The sequence below is a fragment of the Sinocyclocheilus grahami genome, unplaced genomic scaffold (assembly GCF_001515645.1).
Source record: "Sinocyclocheilus grahami isolate Dianchi unplaced genomic scaffold, SAMN03320097.WGS_v1.1 scaffold2967.1, whole genome shotgun sequence".
Lineage (NCBI taxonomy): Eukaryota > Metazoa > Chordata > Actinopteri > Cypriniformes > Cyprinidae > Sinocyclocheilus > Sinocyclocheilus grahami.
In genome coordinates this window covers 34,281-52,690 of record NW_015508140.1, presented here as the reverse complement: position 1 = coordinate 52,690, position 18,410 = coordinate 34,281, and the positions used below count along the sequence as shown (strand labels likewise).

General features: G+C 35.9%; 2 protein-coding genes across 2 annotated transcripts in view; both read right to left on the bottom strand.

Annotated features, from left to right (window-relative positions):
• LOC107575868 (adipocyte enhancer-binding protein 1-like) overlaps window positions 1-12,260 on the bottom strand; it is a gene marked incomplete at its 3' end in the record, with an annotated part of 13,132 nt that extends 872 nt beyond the window's left edge. The window contains exons 1-16 of the mRNA XM_016262186.1: window positions 11,757-12,260; window positions 9,346-9,594; window positions 9,199-9,255; window positions 8,374-8,451; window positions 6,714-6,797; window positions 6,184-6,246; window positions 6,007-6,066; window positions 5,239-5,316; window positions 4,745-4,854; window positions 3,421-3,560; window positions 3,248-3,332; window positions 2,160-2,304; window positions 1,610-1,689; window positions 1,307-1,430; window positions 774-970; window positions 498-671 (exon numbers count right to left, since the gene is read on the bottom strand). Of these exons, the coding sequence (XP_016117672.1) occupies window positions 498-671; window positions 774-970; window positions 1,307-1,430; window positions 1,610-1,689; window positions 2,160-2,304; window positions 3,248-3,332; window positions 3,421-3,560; window positions 4,745-4,854; window positions 5,239-5,316; window positions 6,007-6,066; window positions 6,184-6,246; window positions 6,714-6,797; window positions 8,374-8,451; window positions 9,199-9,255; window positions 9,346-9,594; window positions 11,757-12,018 (1,986 nt within the window). The remainder of the gene's footprint in view (window positions 1-497; window positions 672-773; window positions 971-1,306; window positions 1,431-1,609; window positions 1,690-2,159; window positions 2,305-3,247; window positions 3,333-3,420; window positions 3,561-4,744; window positions 4,855-5,238; window positions 5,317-6,006; window positions 6,067-6,183; window positions 6,247-6,713; window positions 6,798-8,373; window positions 8,452-9,198; window positions 9,256-9,345; window positions 9,595-11,756) is intronic.
• A 3,311-nt stretch (window positions 12,261-15,571) lies between these two features.
• On the bottom strand, window positions 15,572-17,919 carry pnx (posterior neuron-specific homeobox). The gene is made up of 2 exons (XM_016262187.1): window positions 17,771-17,919; window positions 15,572-15,989 (listed from the first exon to the last, which is right to left on the bottom strand). The coding sequence occupies exons 1-2, from the start codon at window positions 17,911-17,913 to the stop codon at window positions 15,572-15,574; spliced, it is 561 nt and encodes a 186-aa protein (XP_016117673.1). The 5' UTR covers window positions 17,914-17,919.
• Between the last annotated feature and the right edge of the window lie 491 nt (window positions 17,920-18,410).

Genomic DNA, 18,410 nt, shown 5'->3' with positions numbered 1-18,410 from the left:
AACATCTTCATTTGCCTCAAAAACATTTACGTTCTCTCGCAAAACTTTTGCATTCCCCCGAAAACTTTGCATTCTCTTGCAAAACATCTTCATTTGCCTCAAAAACATTTACGTTCTCTCGCAAAACTTTTGCATTCCCCCGAAAACTTTGCATTCTCTTGCAAAACATCTTCATTTGCCTCAAAAACATTTGCGTTCTCTCGCCAAAACTATTGCGTTCCCAAAGAAACTTTGCGTTCATTCGCAAAACATCTGCTTTCACTTGCAAAATTTTTGTGTTCTCTCAAAAAACCATTGCGTTTACCCAAAAACTTTGCATCCACTTACAAAAACTCTGATTTTGCCTCCAAAACATTTGTGTTCCTCTGGGAAAATCTGTGTTCATTTTTGCGAGAGAATGCATATTTTTCCTCCCATCTTATTATTACTTTTCTTCACCATCAACATGTCCCTTTATCGGCTCCATAAAACATAACTCCTTAAAACATTTTACTCACAGAGCCATTAAGAAAATTCTCAGGAATGGGAACGTGGTGATTGGGAACGACCCGTGGCACCCATCCCCTGTCCTCCGCACCCCACAGAATACTGTTCAGGTCTGGGAAGTTCTGGAAAATATCGTATCCCTCCTCTGTCCAGTGGCCCAAAGCCCAGTTCCCCATCTCAGAGCCCTAGACAAACGAGCATCCGCCCAAATAAACAATGACTCACATGATAAACAGAAATGTCATGGGCGGAGAACAGGGAATGTTTGTTTGAAAAGTGTGTCTCACCATCTCATAGGCCAGCTCATAGGCATCAGGGTTCAGTGAGGGCACTAGATGGATGCGTATGCTCCCCACAAGGCGGCGCACTCGTGGATTGTCATCATTGTATTCCTTACAGAGGAACTGCATCAAGAGCAGCAAAAGTTCCCTGCCCAGAACTTCGTTCCCATGAAGCCCTGCTGTGTAACGGAATTCCGGCTCACCTTATAAAAACAAGGGTTGACTGATTAGTTTAAATTGATATAAAACTTAGCAAACTAACATTTTCAAAACAACTGGCCTAATACAATACTGTATTTGTACACACTGAGGTGCAAAAGTGTTGAGACCACATTGAAAATATGGGAACTTTTAACTTTAATTGTTAAGCTAAATATGTGTGTAATGAATGTATTAATGTATTCTTAAATTAGAAAAATGTAAAATAGAAGCATTTTTGCCCCCATTCTAGACTGATTTAGAATTTTTTAAGAAGACTCATTTTCTTTAAAGTCGCAGTTTTTGGTCTGGTTGATTGATCTAGCCCTCTTGGAAACTACCTGTCTCATGTTCTCCAGGGTTGTCTGAGATCTCCATTGCGTACATCTTCAGCCCTTGAGAGCTTTTTCCGATGTTGTATATTCTGGTGATGTTGGGACATTCTTCGTTGATCACCTTCATCATCTGTTTATACACACATATACACATGAAAACTCTCGTAGGACGGCAGCTTTTCAACAAGACCACAAAAGAGTCACAAAATAGAGTTCAACCTTCACGCTGGACGTGTTTTGACGTGCTGCTGAACCTCAGCGTTGACCCCAGTGACCTTGAGAATACCTGTGTGGCTGTAAACGTCTCACCTGTCTCATCTCTTTGTAGTTGTGATGCCTGTAATCGAGATCATCCGTCGGTGGAACATCGTTCTCGGTTGGATAATTAGCTGGGAAGAGAGAATCATTTGAGCTATTAGACTTATGTGACAAAAATATGATTACAAATGTGTTTAAAAATGACCAATATTTTCATTTTTTAAAATATGACTTAGATATGGAGACCCATAAGAAAAACTAATGCGCTGGTACATCATAATCATGACATTAAAATGTCGTAATTATGAAAGAAAACAAAAATTCTGGCATTAAAAAGTCAAAATTATGACCTAAAATTACATAATTTTGTAATAAAATGTCAAAATAAAGTCTAAATCATGATGAATCAAAATTATGAGATTAAAAGAAATAAAAAGTCAATTTTTTTCTGATCATTTTGACTGTCATAATTTTGACATAGTATGTCAATTTCAACTTCTTGTCTCATGACTTAGTATGTCATAACTTACTTTTTATGTCATGCTTATGAATTAGTATGTAATTTCGCATAATTATGACTTGTGAGAGCCGCAGTGCTTACTGGGTAATGGGCAGCCGAGCACCTCCAGCCTCATACACAGGCTGCCGTTCCAGCTCTGCGGGAGGATACGGATGTAACGCGCTACAACTGGATAAGAGAACTCTGTCATTACTGGAGTGTCTTTATCCACATTCCCATAAAAGAGCTGTAGAATAAAATAAAAACAACAACAGGATTTGACCAAAAACAAGTATTAAAACTAGTAAAAATCTCAAAATGTTTTATGTATGCATGATGCTTGATTATAATTGACAGTGGTGGCCAAAATTATTAGAACACTAGTATTTTCTCCAGCTAAAAAAATGGTTTTAAGTCAGTTATTTCTATCTTTTGCTGTAGTGTGTCAGTAGGAAATATCAGTTTACATTTCCAAACATTCAGTTAGCCATTAATTGTAATAATGCAGTGAGATTTTTGTCTGACAGCCAGTGCTGCACACAGAGATCTGATCTGATCATCATCAGTCTGTCTGGAGTGACATGAAGAAACAGAACAAACTGAGACAGACTCAATCCAGAAGAACTGTGAAAAAACGTCTCCAAGATGCTTCAAGAAACCTACCTGCAAAGCTTCCTGAAAAACTCTGCTCAAGTGCTCCTTGAGCAAAAGCTGCTTTAACTGCAAAGGATGCTCACACCAAATGTTGATTTAATTTAGTTAATAGAAGTGAATTGATTAAGAAAATCTATTTATGACATTATTTTTGACAGCATCCTCATTTTACGGCAACAAGTGCCTAAAAGTTTTAACAGATTTCTTGAAGCGTCTTGGAGACGTTGGCACGGTTCTTCTGGATTTAGTCTCAGTTTGTTCTGTTTCTTCACGTCAGTCCAGACAGACTGATGATGATCAGATCAGATCTCTGTGTGCAGCACTGGCTGTCAGACAAAAACCTCACTGGATTATTACAATTAATGGCTAAATGAATGTTTGGAAATGTAAACTGATATTTCCTACTGACACACTACAGCAAAAGATAGAAATAACTGACTTAAAACCATTTCTAGCTGCTGGAAATACTAGTGTTCTAATCATTTTGGCCACCGCTGTAGATTTATGCTGTTTTAACAAAGTATATGTGAACTGACCCACTCAGCGTAACCATCATGAAGCACCGTCCAATCACGACTGTCGTTACTGAAGGCCACAAAATACGATGACACGAAGTCATCACTAGAAGAGAGAATGATTTGCCAGTTTAGGCGTCTCATTTTCTTTCTTGCGATCAGAAAGATTCCAAATGTTTTAAGTGATGTCTTACTGTGTATCTGAGCTCCTGCCCTGCGTGATGATGCCGGTGAACTCCACCTCTCGACGGGCGTTCACCTGAAACCAGTGCTCCTTTTCCTCCGTATCAGCACACCACGCACCGCCGTAAACATCGTCCTCATCAGCTGAACTCTGGAAACAGGTGATCACGTCAAAATAGGGCTGTGCAAAAAAATCAAATGCGATTTTCACGCGCATCTCGTCAGCAAAGCCGCTTCTGTGATTAGTAGTAAATCTCCAGCACGTGCTTTCAGATGGAAACCACGTTCATAATCGGCAATGAATCGCCTGCGATTTTGCATAGCTTGTCAGTGAACTACGGCTCTGTGTAGTAAATGCCGCTCCATCTGAAAGCACGTGCTAGAGATTTACTACTAATCATAGAAGCGGCTTTACTGACGAGATGCGCGTGAAAATCGCATTCGATTTTTTGCACAGCCCTACTTCAAAATCTTTTTTTTTTTCATGCATTCATATACAGATATTCCCTCAAGTTATGAGGAGGGGAGATCAGAAAATGACGCAAGCCAGACTTGAGCTAGCGTTGCTCATATGAGCAGCACAGCTCAATGTCTTACTTAGCTGCTCTCAGAAGCACTATAGTCAATTTGGAAATAATCTGTTGTGATTGAATTATTAAATAATCCTGTTTATTATTTCGCTTTGATAAATAATTTTCCCTCAGATAAATGTATCTTAATTTTAATTCTAGTTCAGATCGTTGTACCTACTAGAACAAGGTGAACAAATATCATAATAAGTAATAAAGCATTGGAGTATTTTTAAGCATAGTTGCTCTTTTATTCTTTTTTTAATTAATAAATTAAATTATAAATGTACAACAAACAAACTATACAAAATAAATCCTGTAGTTGGTGTAAAATGTTGTGCCCTTATTGTCTACACTCGGTGTCGAATAGGACATTCCAGACTAACACAGTTTTCTGTTGGCGGGTGAAGATCCTCCTTTATGTTCTTTGTGCCACAATCCATTACATTTGAAGCATATTTTGATGGATTGTAATAGTTTAAAGTCTGTCAGAACTCTTTATTTTTCTGTTGACTTTTATGGATCGATTTTTAATGAAGTAGGGCCAGATTTAGTTTTAGAATTTTTATCTAAGATCAAATTTTAAAACTTAATTTAACTTAACTAACCTCGATCTCGCCATAATTATAGCTGCGGTAGCTCGCATGGCGTTAAATCATAAACAAACGATAAATTAAATTATTTATTTACTTTTTGGCACAGCTATTATCAATATGCAACATCTGAATTATTATGAAACTTTAATGTGGTCTGATTGTTTATGTACCTGCATGTTCAGACGTCCTCTCAGAGCCGAATATCCATGATGAGACATAGAAGATGCCAGTATCTGATCGTCCTCCACTCGATGAGACTCCATGCCAAGAGGAGGACACTCTAAAAGACAGGAAATACTGTGTCATTCTTTCTTAAAGCCTCTTAAATCCTGGGATAAGAGCACTGACAGCTCTCTCTGAGTGGTTGTATTTTAGACACTGACTGTCTTTCATTTTTTACAGAGGAAAACCATTTGTGCTCAACAAAGACTGAAGCTGGAGCCAGCAGCAGTTCCAGTCCAAAAAGCCGAACTCCAGCTGGAAACCTAAACCTTTGTGGGGGAAGAACATGTCGGCGCTGACATTTACTGCCTTAGGCTCAGAGTTTGTTCACTGGACTCACAGAATACCAACTGTGCGCTCACAAATACCCAGTTCTCTAAGAGACCGTGTGTTTCTGCTCTGATTATAATGTGATTTGTGGCTGTTTTCCAGAAATACTCACTCTTTGGCTCGGCACGAGGAACCGTCTGCTTTCTCTTCTCCTCCTCCTCCTCTTCCCACATCTTCTGTAGTTTTTCCGCTGTGTAAGGGAATGAAATAGTTGAAACAGGTCATTTTCAGTTGTTTTTAGCCTTGTTTCGTAATAAATCTATTCAATAAATGCCAGCACAACTCTAAGTGTGCTAAAAAAAACATGTATTTGTGTCTAATTTTCCTGTAAAAAACAAGAAATATCTGTCAAGTAACTGCCAAAGCCTTATTATAAATCAATTAAATTAAATAAATTCTAGCACGGTTGCTTTATAGAGCTAAATATGGTTAGAAAAAATAAACAAACAAACTTGAGTTTGGTCAAGTTTTCCAGTGCAAAAAACCCCCACTGAAGATAAAGAGAGGTAAATATGCATAAAAAAAATACTTTTCCATTTTTTTATGAATATATCCTGCTTATAATTATCATATAATTGGGTGAATTATGAACATATTTGGGATTTCACCCAAACTACAAACAAACAAACTGTTTTGCATTATTTACATTTTTACATGTTCATAGTCATGCATTGCTGATTTTTCTTTTTTTGGTCATAGTAAATCTTTTACAAAAACACTAACCGAACAGCTAAATGCTTTCTATGTAATAAATCAAAAGGCATTTTTCACTACATCTCGTTTACTGCAGACCACCCAAAAGCTGGCCACTGCCTACAGCACGCATGCAATAAAAGCACATTCTCTTTCATTTGAACAAACATTACATTGATTTACACACCCTTCTCCTCTTTGGCCTTTCTTGCTTTTTCCAGCTCTTCCTCCAGCTTCTTTGCCGCCACTAAATTTTCAGAAAAAAGCAAATTAGGATAAAAATATACTAAGCATCCAAAATGACAGATTCAAGCTGTTTGATAAAGCCGATTTAATATAAAAGATTGAAATGGTGCAGACGTACAGTCAGAATAATCGTATTCCTCATACCAAGGGGCAACTGTTCGAGGAGTGGTAGTGGATTCCTCTAGATGGAGAAAAATACATTTATTTGACAAATGTGATTGAAAGAGAACATGACATGTTATTTATTTGCATTGCATTTCTTGCTCATTTTGTTTTGCATTCTCACCTTAGTGCATAAACGAAATTGCATGTAAAATCAGCTTTTTATTTTGTCTGAATGTTTATGGGTGCAAAACTCCACACCGTGATAAAGTGTTTTGTAACGTGGCCGTTTTTTTTCTTTTTTTTAAAGTGAAGTGACATGTGGCCAAGTATGGTGACCCATACTCGGAATTAGTGCTCTGCATTTACCCATCCAAAGTGCACACACACAGCAGTGAACACACACACACCGTGAACACACACCCGGAGCAGTGGGCAGCCATTTTTTGCTGCGGCGCCCGGGGAGCAGTTGGGGGTTCGGTGCCTTGTTTTGTTACAAGTGTCATCTCTCCCAGACTTTTCTGGTGTAAATTGGCTCTTAATTACCTGGGATTGGTAAGTATATACTTGGGTCATCAGTGCTAGCCGGCTCCTTGACTTTAGGGATGAGGTCGGGTTCTGGAACTTCATCTGTCAGGTGGTAAAAGTTTATTATTAGTGGTATTTTGAGAATCTGATTCTACATTCTTAAAAACAAATGATCCAAAAGGGTGTTTTCACAGTGATACCAAAAGAACCTTTCAGTCAAAATCTTATAAAATAACTTTTTTCCTTACTGTGAAGAACATTAACCTAAAGCAGTGGTTCCCACGGATGTATAAAATGTTCCACGAATAATTTTATATTAAAATGTTTTTAAATCATATGCTTACAATGCCAAGATAAGGCAATTAAATAAAAGTGTAATTGACTGTAGTCTTCCAGGGCTCCAGACTGACTAAATTGATATTTTGAATTTCGATGGTCATTAGCATCGTAAATCCTCGAAAGTTTTTTAAATTGAGATTTTTTTTAAACATGTATGTACATTTATAACGCTATACTTTGTATTATATCACCTTTGCATCAAATTACAAAAAAATTAAATAAAAAAATAGTTAACGCTAACAGTGTTTCTAGTGCAGCATCTATGGGAGGGACGGTGGTAAATTTGTATTTTTATTTATTTTTTTATTTAGTAATTTAGCAGAAATGTAAAATAAATTTGACATCGTTGTCTCTTCTGACTGCTCTCTCAATTTGTTTCCTTTGATTGAAAGTCATAAAAACACTATCGTGGAGTTTTTCTTTTGCTATTTGAGCAAATGGGAATGCCAAAAATATATTTGCGGTACTCTCCTATTCACTGGCCTCGAAGTTTAACCAACTATGACGACTTCCGCTGCTGAGAAATCCGTAAATGACTGCGTAAACGACGTGCGCTTAGGACTGCGCATGCGCACTGGCTGATCTAGCCTGAAAAATAAGCTTTTTATAACACTATTTGAGCAAAAGAAACAACATTTATGGCACAGTTGTTGTCAGATTTCTTTGGTGATTTCAAATATGAAATTTAATCGTAAGCTTAGTGAACAGTTTTGGAGAATTTGATGTTTCCCCATTCAAAGAGATAGGACTTGCACTTGCATGCCCGAGAGGCGTTTCAAAGATGGCCACCGAGTGACATGACTTGTCTTAAAGCAGGGGTGTCCAACCCTGCTCCTGGAGAGCTACCATCCTGCAGATTTCAGCTCTAACTCCAATCAAACACACCTGAACCAGCTAATCAAGGTGTTCAGGGTTGCTTGATAATTACAGACAGGTGTGCTGGAGCAGGGTTGGAACTAAAGTCTGCAGGAAGGTAGCTCTCCAGGAGCAGGGTTGGACACCCCTGTCTTAAAGGGACTTTGATAAGGTCTAGTGCAGGGATCCTCAAATCTGGCCCACGAGATCCACTTTCCTGCAGAGTTTAGCTCTAACCCTAATCAAACACACCTGAGCATGCTAACCAATGTCTTCAGGCTCATTAGAAAATCACAGGTAGTCCAGTTTGATCAGGATTGGAGCTAAACTCTGCAGCGCATTGACCCTCCAGGGCAAGATTTGAGGAACCTTGGTCTAGTGCATTAGAAAAGTTCAATGGATTTAAAAAAAAATGTTCCTCATGAAGCCAGAGATGCCAATAAAGAACCTTTTTAGGAGTGTGTGTATGCCGCTACAAACGTACGTTGTGCGTCCCAGTAATCTGGATCGTGCTCTTTGATTGTAGGTGGTGTAACGGCATCTTTCTTGCTGTGGACGTCTACTGTACGTTAAAAACCAAAGAAAGAAACCAAAGAGACCGTGTGAATAGCAATGTTTTGATAAGAAAACGGCAGCTAAAAGGCTGGAATACGATATTTGTATGTACAGATTTTTGTCCCGATTAGTTGATGCTTGTAGTTCACGAAAGTCAATAGCCAGTTTGCATATTGATACCTACAGAAAATCACGTAGTGGATGATGGGCACGGACTCTGATTTTTAAGCTTCAGGCTATCATTCCATCCAATCGGAGGAGATCAAACGTGTTTTATATTTTGGGGCGATTTTACAACATATAATTTTTTTTAATGGTTTGTTTTTCCTCTGTAAACATGTAAGTGTATACCTAGTGTTTTAAAATCTGTTTTAAAAGTCATGTAACGTATTCCAGCCTTAATGTGTTCTGTACACAACAACCCAAGTCTGCTAATTCAGTTTTTACAATTTAGTTTTTACAATCTAATTAAAGGTAAAGTGTGTCATTTCTGCACTATCATTATGCTAAGGATTTCTAGGTGATGGCTTCTTCTTCACGCTCAAGATCTGGTCTCAGGTCCCTTCTTTAATGTAAGTGTGTGGGATTTTTTTTTTGCCAGTGTTCACACTCCTCAGGAAGTCGGTCAACCAATGACTTATAATTAGGGGTCTAACTCTCAGTCTGTGTTTGCAAAAAGTTCAGAAGATTTCAAGATCTAAAATGAGCTCAAAGTTTTAATTGTAAGTGTGTTGTGTTGTATTTGTTGTCATACCATGATCTGGGCCAATGGGTTTCTCAATCTCCGTTTCCTTTGGCTCTGTTGGAAATACTGAGCACAGACACTGTATTTAAAGACTTTTAAAGACCACAATAGCATTTACTTTAAAATAATAATGTGTTGAAGATTGTGTAAACATACACGTGTCCCATCCCAGCTCCAGCAGCAGTTTCTCCTCCTCTTCCTCCATGGTTGACTTTCTGGTTGGTTTAGTTGCTCTAGTCGTTGGTGTTGTGGTGGGTTTTGGTGCTTTCGGCTTTTTGGTGGGTTTTGGAGGCTTGGGTTTCTTGGTGGCCTTGGGTTTCTTTGTTGGTTTTGGGGGTTTGGTTTTTTTTGTGGGCTTCGGTTTCTTGGCTTTGGCTTCCTTCTCAGCCGCCTTCTTTGCCTTGGCTAGACAATAAATGAGGGAATGATAACTACTGTCATGCAAGTTTGGGTTGTTTTTCTATACCCTTAGTTCACAGAAAACTGTCCAAAAATTACGGAAGAACGTTAACATTAAACGAATGAATTACAGCAGTAGATGAAGGCTCTAAGGAAAAGTCCTGCTGAAAAACAAACAAGGTCAATGTTTCAGCTATATTTGTCTTTATTTGTGAATGCATGTTAAAAGATATGATACTTTTCCATAAAAAGGAAAATGTTACTCAGATCTCTCTCCCAAAAGTCCGTGGGATAAAGGTAAACAAATACAACCGAGATATACAGTGGCATGCGAAAGTTTGGGAACCCCTTGCAGAATCTGTGAAAATGTGAATACTTTTAACAAAATAAGAGAGATCATACAAAATGCCTGTTATTTTTTATTTAGTACTGTCCTGAGTAAGATAGTTTACATAAAAGATGTTTACATTTAGTCCACAAGACAAAATAATAGCTGAAATTATTAAAATAACCCCATTCAAAAGTTTGGGAACCCTTGGTTCTTAACACTGTGTGTGGTTACCTGGATGATCCTCGACTGTTTGTGTGTTTTGTGATGCTTGTTCATGAGTCCCTTGTTTGTTCTGAACAGTTAAACTGTTGTTAAACTGAGCACTGTTCTTCAGAAAAATCCTCCAGCTCCTGCAGATTCTTCAGTTTTCCAGCATCTTTTGCATATTTGAACCCTTTCCAGCAGTGACTGTATGATTTTGAGATCCATCTTTTCACTCTGAGGACAACTGAGGGACTCAAACACAACTATTAAAAAAGGTTCAAACATCCACTGATGCTCCAGAAGGAAACACGATGCATTAAGAGCCGCAAACTTTTTGAATTTGAAGATCAAGGTAAATTGAAGAAAAACAGGAAAACATGTCCCAATTTTTTTATTTTGCTGAAATATACTTTTACTAAATAAAAAATAGCATGCATTTTGTATGATCTCTCTTATTTTGTTAAAATGATTCACAATTTCACAGATTCTGCAAGGGGTTCCCAAACTTTCGCATGTCACTGTAAAAGAAGTCTAATTTGTGCTTTTCTTTTGTATAGGCGCTGTTTTATCTTCACATAAAGAAGTCACACTAACATGTTGGAATTGCCTATTTAGACGACGGCTTTATGTCAAACTCATAGTTGTTCACATTTAACAAATCAAAGCTTTTATAAAGTTTTACAGCTGTCATAAACTGCTGAAACCACTCTGAACGCTTGAAATACTATCTGATTAAATCCAGAGCGTGGATGAATTACTACACAAGCTTATGTTTAAAGGCTTACTGTCAGCACAGAGTTACTGAAAGATCTTTCATTTTTTTCTAGACTACATGTAAATAAATACTGAAAAAGGAAACTTTATACTTTTGCTTCTGAGAAAAACAGGCAGTAATGTGTCAGTGTCTCAAATAAGATATGTTGAGCTGCTCCACATTCGTTTTACAGCTTTATACTTGTACTGTACGACAAGTTGGCTCAGAAATTTCAGGAGAAACATCTGAGACAAAGTTGATACTTCAATGCAAGATAATTGAGATCTTCCGAGCTACAAAAGAGCAATGAAATCTCCCTCAGGATGCTGTGTAACTTCCTTCTGTTGATGAGTTTCAAGCCATGCGACTGAAGGAGAGCTGTCACACACACATGGCCGTCTCAAACAGATCAGATTTAAGTGGGTGTTTCAATTCAAACCAAATGTTGGCTCCGTCTCTCTTCCTGTTTCCCAAACCTCACATGACTCTGACATGAGCAAAACGGAGAGAAGCATGTAGAAGTTTTGTTTTCGTATTCAAGACCCGTAATGTTTTCAAAAACCATCTGTGATTCTCATTCAACCCTTTCCTAGCCCAAAACTGTAATTTCATTCCCACATGCCTCCTTCATCACGGTTTTTTCCAGACGAAAGACAAAAAGAAAAAAAAAACAGCAGCAGAAAGTGTGTCAGTGGACTGACCAGTCATGGTTTCGCTAAAAAAGTTGCATAACCTCAAAGGAGCCAGCTATCTGTCATCATGACAAAGCACAGCCATCTTCTCCTACATGAAACTGGGCTGCAACCACCGAAAACCTCATTACATACAGTCTAAATGTCTTATTCTACTGAACGTTCAGCATTTTATGAAGCAACTTACCAGCTAATAGCTCCTCAGGTGTCTTTTTACCCTTTGGTTTTTGTTTTTCAACCATCTCTTCTGCTCCAGGCTCATCCATCTGAGTGTCTTCTGAAAATCCATCCTGTAGATCTTCTCTTTTTGAATTAATCTCACTGTTTTGGATGCTCCTTGTTCTCTGGTTGGGCTTGGCAGCATTAACCAACTCGTCATTGATAACCAATGTCAAAATCCAGCACAGGGCAAATAAAGTTGCACACAGAGGAACCCTCGGTGCCTGCATGGTCCTCTGCAATCTTCTACACCAAATTCTACTACAGTTAGGAGATGGTGTCTTTTCCAGTGGTAAGTGTGCAGCAAGCTGGTCAGCTGGGACTCGTCAGATTGTCTATTAAAACTAGTTCATCCAAATGTTTGGAGTTTTCTGGAGATGGAATCAGTGGAAGTCAGATGTAATGGGGCTTGTGGCTGTTTTTCTCTCTTCTAGTGGAATGGAATTCCACTGACATCCCCCTCTGAGTGAGTGAGGAGGAGGACAAAACCCACAGAAAAAAAGAGGAGGAGACTGAGAGAGAGAGAGAGAGAGAGAGTCGTAAGTACAGTTTCAACCATTCCAAAGATTTTCTGCTCACCAAGGCTGCATTTATTTGATCCAAATTACACTAAAAACAGTAATATGGTGAAATATTGTTACAATTTAAAATAGATGTTTTCTATTGTAATATAGGCTATTTTATTCAAAGCTGAATTTTCAGCATCATTCCTCCAGTCTTCTGTGTCACATGATCTTCAGAAATCAGTATAATATGCTGATCTGCTGCTCAAGAAACAGTTCTGATTATTATTATCAATGTAGAAAACAGTTGTGTTGCTTCATATTTTTGTGGAAAAAGTGATACATTTTATTTTTCAGAATTCTTTGATGAATAAAACGTTCAAAAGAACAGCGTTTATTTGAAATAGGATCTTTTGTAACAATATGTACAGTATGTCTTTACTGTCACCTTTAAACGATTGAATGCTTCCTTGCTGGAAAGAAATACTAATTTATGTTTAATATTAATATATATATATATATTTAATACTAATTTGTATATAATACATTGTATATATATTTGTTTGCTTGTTTGCCACATTTTTATTTTATTAATTTTTTTCCATTACAATAATTAAATGTTTAGGATAATGTGTTTGTTAAAAATTGGCATATATACTGTATATAGACCTAACTGGAAAACGGACCCTGTCAGTGTGTGTTTTCCCCTATTAGAAAGCCATCAAAAGAAGTTCATATTTAAGTAAAGCACATCTGGTTTTATTCAGACTTATTCAAGACTTTTTTAATGCTTTTATTATAAGCTTTTTTTCATTGAGCAAATGAGACGACACTGGTGGACTAAAGCCACAGAGTCAAATAACGCCTATTTTCTTTGAAGAGAGTATTGCAGAAATAGCACAGATCTGGCCTGGTTTTAGAAAAACACACTCTATCAGTTGTTCTTTCTTCATATTTTTTCTCTTAAAGGGGTCATATGATGCGATTTCAATTGTTCCTTTCTCTTTGAAGTGTTACAAGCTCTTGGTGCATAAAGAAGATCTGTAAAGTTGCAAAGACTAAAGTCTCAAATCCAAAGAGATATTCTTTATAAAAGTTAAGAGTCACCTAAAACGGCTCATTCTAACACGCCCCCACATGTCTACGTCACTATGTGGGAAGATTTGCATAACGGCGCCCAAAATTTTATATTTTTTATATTTAAAGCGAGTTTTTTGGGCAGTGTGGAGTAGGGCTTGTTGTTTGTCATTTCTTCAATGCAGACATGGTTTTATGTTTACGCGGCGCAATGCAACGTAACACGTAAAAATACAGTATAAGTCATTATAATCCATAATTATGTTCCCACTAGATGCAATGAATGCCTCGTTTATAATGAGTTTTAATGTTTTTGTCTCTTCGCACCAGGACACGGCATCACAGTATGGTGAGGGGCGTAACATTTCCGTCTCACGCTTGAGGTATTCAGCCAATCACAACGCACTGGATAGCTGGCCAATCACAGCACACCTTGCTTTTCAGACCGATGAGCTTTGTAAAAATAGACGTGTTTCAGAAAGGCGGGGCATAGAGGAGAAACAATAATGTACAGTATGTGGAAAATAATGTGTTTTTTGAACCTTAAACCGCATAAACACATTTCATTACACCAAATACACAAAATAATGTTCTTTTTAGCAGCATCATATGACCCCTTTAATCTTCAGAGGTTGTCAAGCATGTTTGCCTTGAAGAGCTAATTTTTTTTTTATTGACACCAACACATTCATGACTCCATTCCTGCTTAGACTGGCATGAAGCAAACTTATTCAGAATGTGGAAATAAAAGAATAGTCTATACGGTTCTCTCAAAACCATGAAAAAGCAACTATTTATTGACGTGCCAGCGGACATCTGATGTTAATCGAATCCATGTGCAGAATTACAGACAGATGTGTTCCTGTTTGACTCATTTGGAGTAATCTCAAACGTTTGCTCATGTTCATCATCTTCTTCCATCATGAGCCAGGAGACTGTAGCCGTGAGTCACTTCTGCGCTTATCAATTGATTTCCTGTCTGTCTTGTTTGGGATGTTTGGGCCTTTCTGCCCTCCATATGAAAACCAGTCTGCTTTTAATTCACTCATTTGTGAGTTACGTTCTTTTCTACGTTGAAGTACAAAGACTGATATTGTATTTTAAACTAAAAATGTACTCTTGTATTCTTTGTTTTATTTACAACTACTAAAAATAAATTTTTAGAGTGTGGGCAGGTGCGCATGCGCGACTAAAATAAAACAATGTATACTTTTATAAATTTTTTTAAAGATTTATTTTTGGTGTTGTTTGACTTTATTATTATCCACCTTTTTCTGCAACGCGGAAGCAAGCATATGGTGAAGACTTCCGGTTCATTAGCCGCTATATGGAAATAATGAGAAGAATAACAACGTGCAGTAAACGGTAAAACTGTTTGCACTACAAACCAGTGTGCTCATAAGATAATACATTAAAATGATATGGTAAGACACACCAATTTTCAAAATCAAGCAGCAAAACGAGCTGTTTTGTACAGCTAAAAATAGCTGGACACGGATGGACGCTAGACCCATAGAATTTACAAATGGCCGCGCCTGCTCTTATGGAAAGAGAAAGCTGGATAGGACAGAGTAAAAGTGACAGGAAGTGAAGTAGGAGAGAGAGAAGGGGGCGGGATCAGGAAAGGTCCTCATGCTGGGATTCGAACTCGGGACACCTGTAGCATAACGTTGCGCACTCCCCACAAGCCTACCGGCACAGACACTTTTTTAATTTTTATTATTACTTTTATTAATTATTTTATTTCTTATAGTTACAATATATAATGGGTCACACTATGCGCATTGTGAGCACCAAACCAAATCTTAAGGTGCTCTCATGAGAACATATACATTTATGTTTCCAAAATGGCAAAATAAGATAATAGCAGTCAAAAATTTAAAAATATAAACTTTATTGTGCCTCTTACATTTAAAAGGTGGTATAAAATACAAATGTTAAAGACATTATAAATATTATGACCCAAAACAAATATGACATTATTATAAAAAAAGTTAAATATTACATTAAATATATTGCTAGTGTTCATTCATCCCTTAAACTTTCTTCAATGGAAATTCTTCAAGAACTTCAAATCAAGAACTTTCAAGGGTTCTAATTTACAGATTTAAAAAGTTCTTGATTCTTCAGATCAGTCTATTGGTCTCATCCCAAAAGAAGTAGACAATAAAATGTTCATAACGGTTCATCATGCTGTCAAAGATCAGAACATCATGAGGGTGTGGTGATGGTAAGGTGTGTTCAGGTACGGTGTTTGTGGTGTGTAATAATGCACAGGATTTGCGTGATGTCCAGGCAGCGCATAAATAAATGAGTTTTGCGTGAACGCTGGATTTGCGCAATGGTTCTGCTCCTCTCCTCCATGACCGTCTTGTTCCTTCTTCCATTTGGTGCGTCGGTTCTGAAACCAGATCTTGACCTGTGTTTCGGAGAGACGGAGGGCCGTGGCGATGCAGTGGCGCTCAAACACCGAGAGATAGTGGCTGTTCTGGAAGCTTCGCTCCAGGATGCGCAGCTGATCCAGTGTGAACGCGGTGCGGATGCGCTTCGATTTCCCCTTCGCACCAGAAACACTGGGGATGTTTGAATCTGCTGGGTTTTCAGATGCAGTTGTCTTGGCACTGTCTTTATTTGCACGTGTACAAACTGAAATGTAAGAAGAAATTGTCATATTATTATAATATATATATATATATATATATATAAGGGATAATGTACATCCAGCCGGTTGTTATCTCAGAATAAACCCGGACAGGGTGATCAGGACCCTGAGCGGAGGGGTCTTGTATCAGCCTGAAGGGGTTTATTCTGAGATAACAACCGGCTGGATGTACATTATCCCTTATATATATATATATATATATATATATATATATATATATATATATATATATATATATATATATATATATATATATATATATATATATATATATATATATATATATATATATATATATATATATATATATATATATATATATATATATATATATATATATATATATATATATATATATATATATATATATATATATATATATATATATATATATATATATATATATATATATATATATATATATATATATATATATATATATATATATATATATATATATATATATATATATATATATATATATATATATATATATATATATATATATATATATATATATATATATATATATATATATATATATATATATATATATATATATATATATATATATATATATATATATATATATATATATATATATATATATATATATATATATATATATATATATATATATATATATATATATATATATATATATATATATATATATATATATATATATATATATATATATATATATATATATATATATATATATATATATATATATATATATATATATATATATATATATATATATATATATATATATATATATATATATATATATATATATATATATATATATATATATATATATATATATATATATATATATATATATATATATATATATATATATATATATATATATATATATATATATATATATATATATATATATATATATATATATATATATATATATATATATATATATATATATATATATATATATATATATATATATATATATATATATATATATATATATATATATATATATATATATATATATATATATATATATATATATATATATATATATATATATATATATATATATATATATATATATATATATATATACATATGAAGAGTTAATTTGCAAAAACAGATAACTCCGTTTTTAACCATTTTCAGAAATCATGTGCATTCCAATTAATCTCAAACTACAGTTGGGTTATTTTGATTAAGTAAAAATATCTTTAAAAAAAACAGAGATAACACAATAAAACTATTAAAACGTGATAGCATAATAAAATACATAAGTGATAGCATAATAAACCATTTTTGAAAAAAAAAATTTGAGTTATCTTTTTGCAAATAAACAATATATATATATAAAGATGATAAACGCTTGATTAGCGATAAACAGTGGACGTTAAACAGTTGCTATGGTTACCACCTCAGCCACGTGACTTGCGAGAGTTTATTTACCGCATTCTGACTTAGAATCGATTTGTTTCATTAAAAACACGGTTTAAAAGTGTACATAGCATAAGTTTTGTTTTGATTTTTTCCCCCCTTTATGACCGATCTCTAAAAAGACGCGTGAAAAAGAAAAGTGATCAGACTGCGCCCTCTTCTGTAGTATTTTTAATTCGCAGATTACAAAATTGATATTTTTGATGCTGTAACTTTCAAAAAGATGTTTTAGTTTCATAACTTACAGTCAAACATGTCGCACCAACCAACACTAATGTGCCGCTTCACTTTTTGAAACACATGAACGGCTGAGACTCACTTGAGATTTCCCGCGTGACGTCCCTCTGCGTCTCCTGATGTTTCCCGGGAAATTTGGAGGGATCCAGAATGTCTGCGATGGAAAAAGAGGTTTTTCCCAGCACTGGTGCATTGCCAGTTTCTTCATGCATCCTGCCAGTCGTCCTGTGATGTCTGAGCATCTCCATCGCCTCAGGTCGCTTATATACAGCTCAGACAGACGCGTGGAAAGTTAACATGTTCAAGCATCTCAGCGAGTTTAAACCAAGCCCTCAAACTCCTCCTTTACACGCGTTAACATCTGAATGCGTCTCAGTGGGTGACACGCTTCCTTTGCCATTTATTGCCCCGCATCTGGTTCAAATGTGCCCTTTTCTGAAGGGCCGTGTAGTTTTTTTTTGTACCAGAGCTTGTAGTTATTTGCAATTGTGTGATTTTACGGTGGGCGAGCGCGCGAGAAGCTGTTGTGATGCTAATTAATCGACTAAAGAAGATGTTTCCAGAAGAAAAGTACTGAGGTCTCCGGAATAGCCTGTTAAAGTTACTATTCCGGCATTGCATGTACAAGAATGTTTTAAAGAAATGTAAAAAAAAAAAAAAAATTCATAAAATATTTAGGCTACATAATAAAAATGAAATAATACAAATT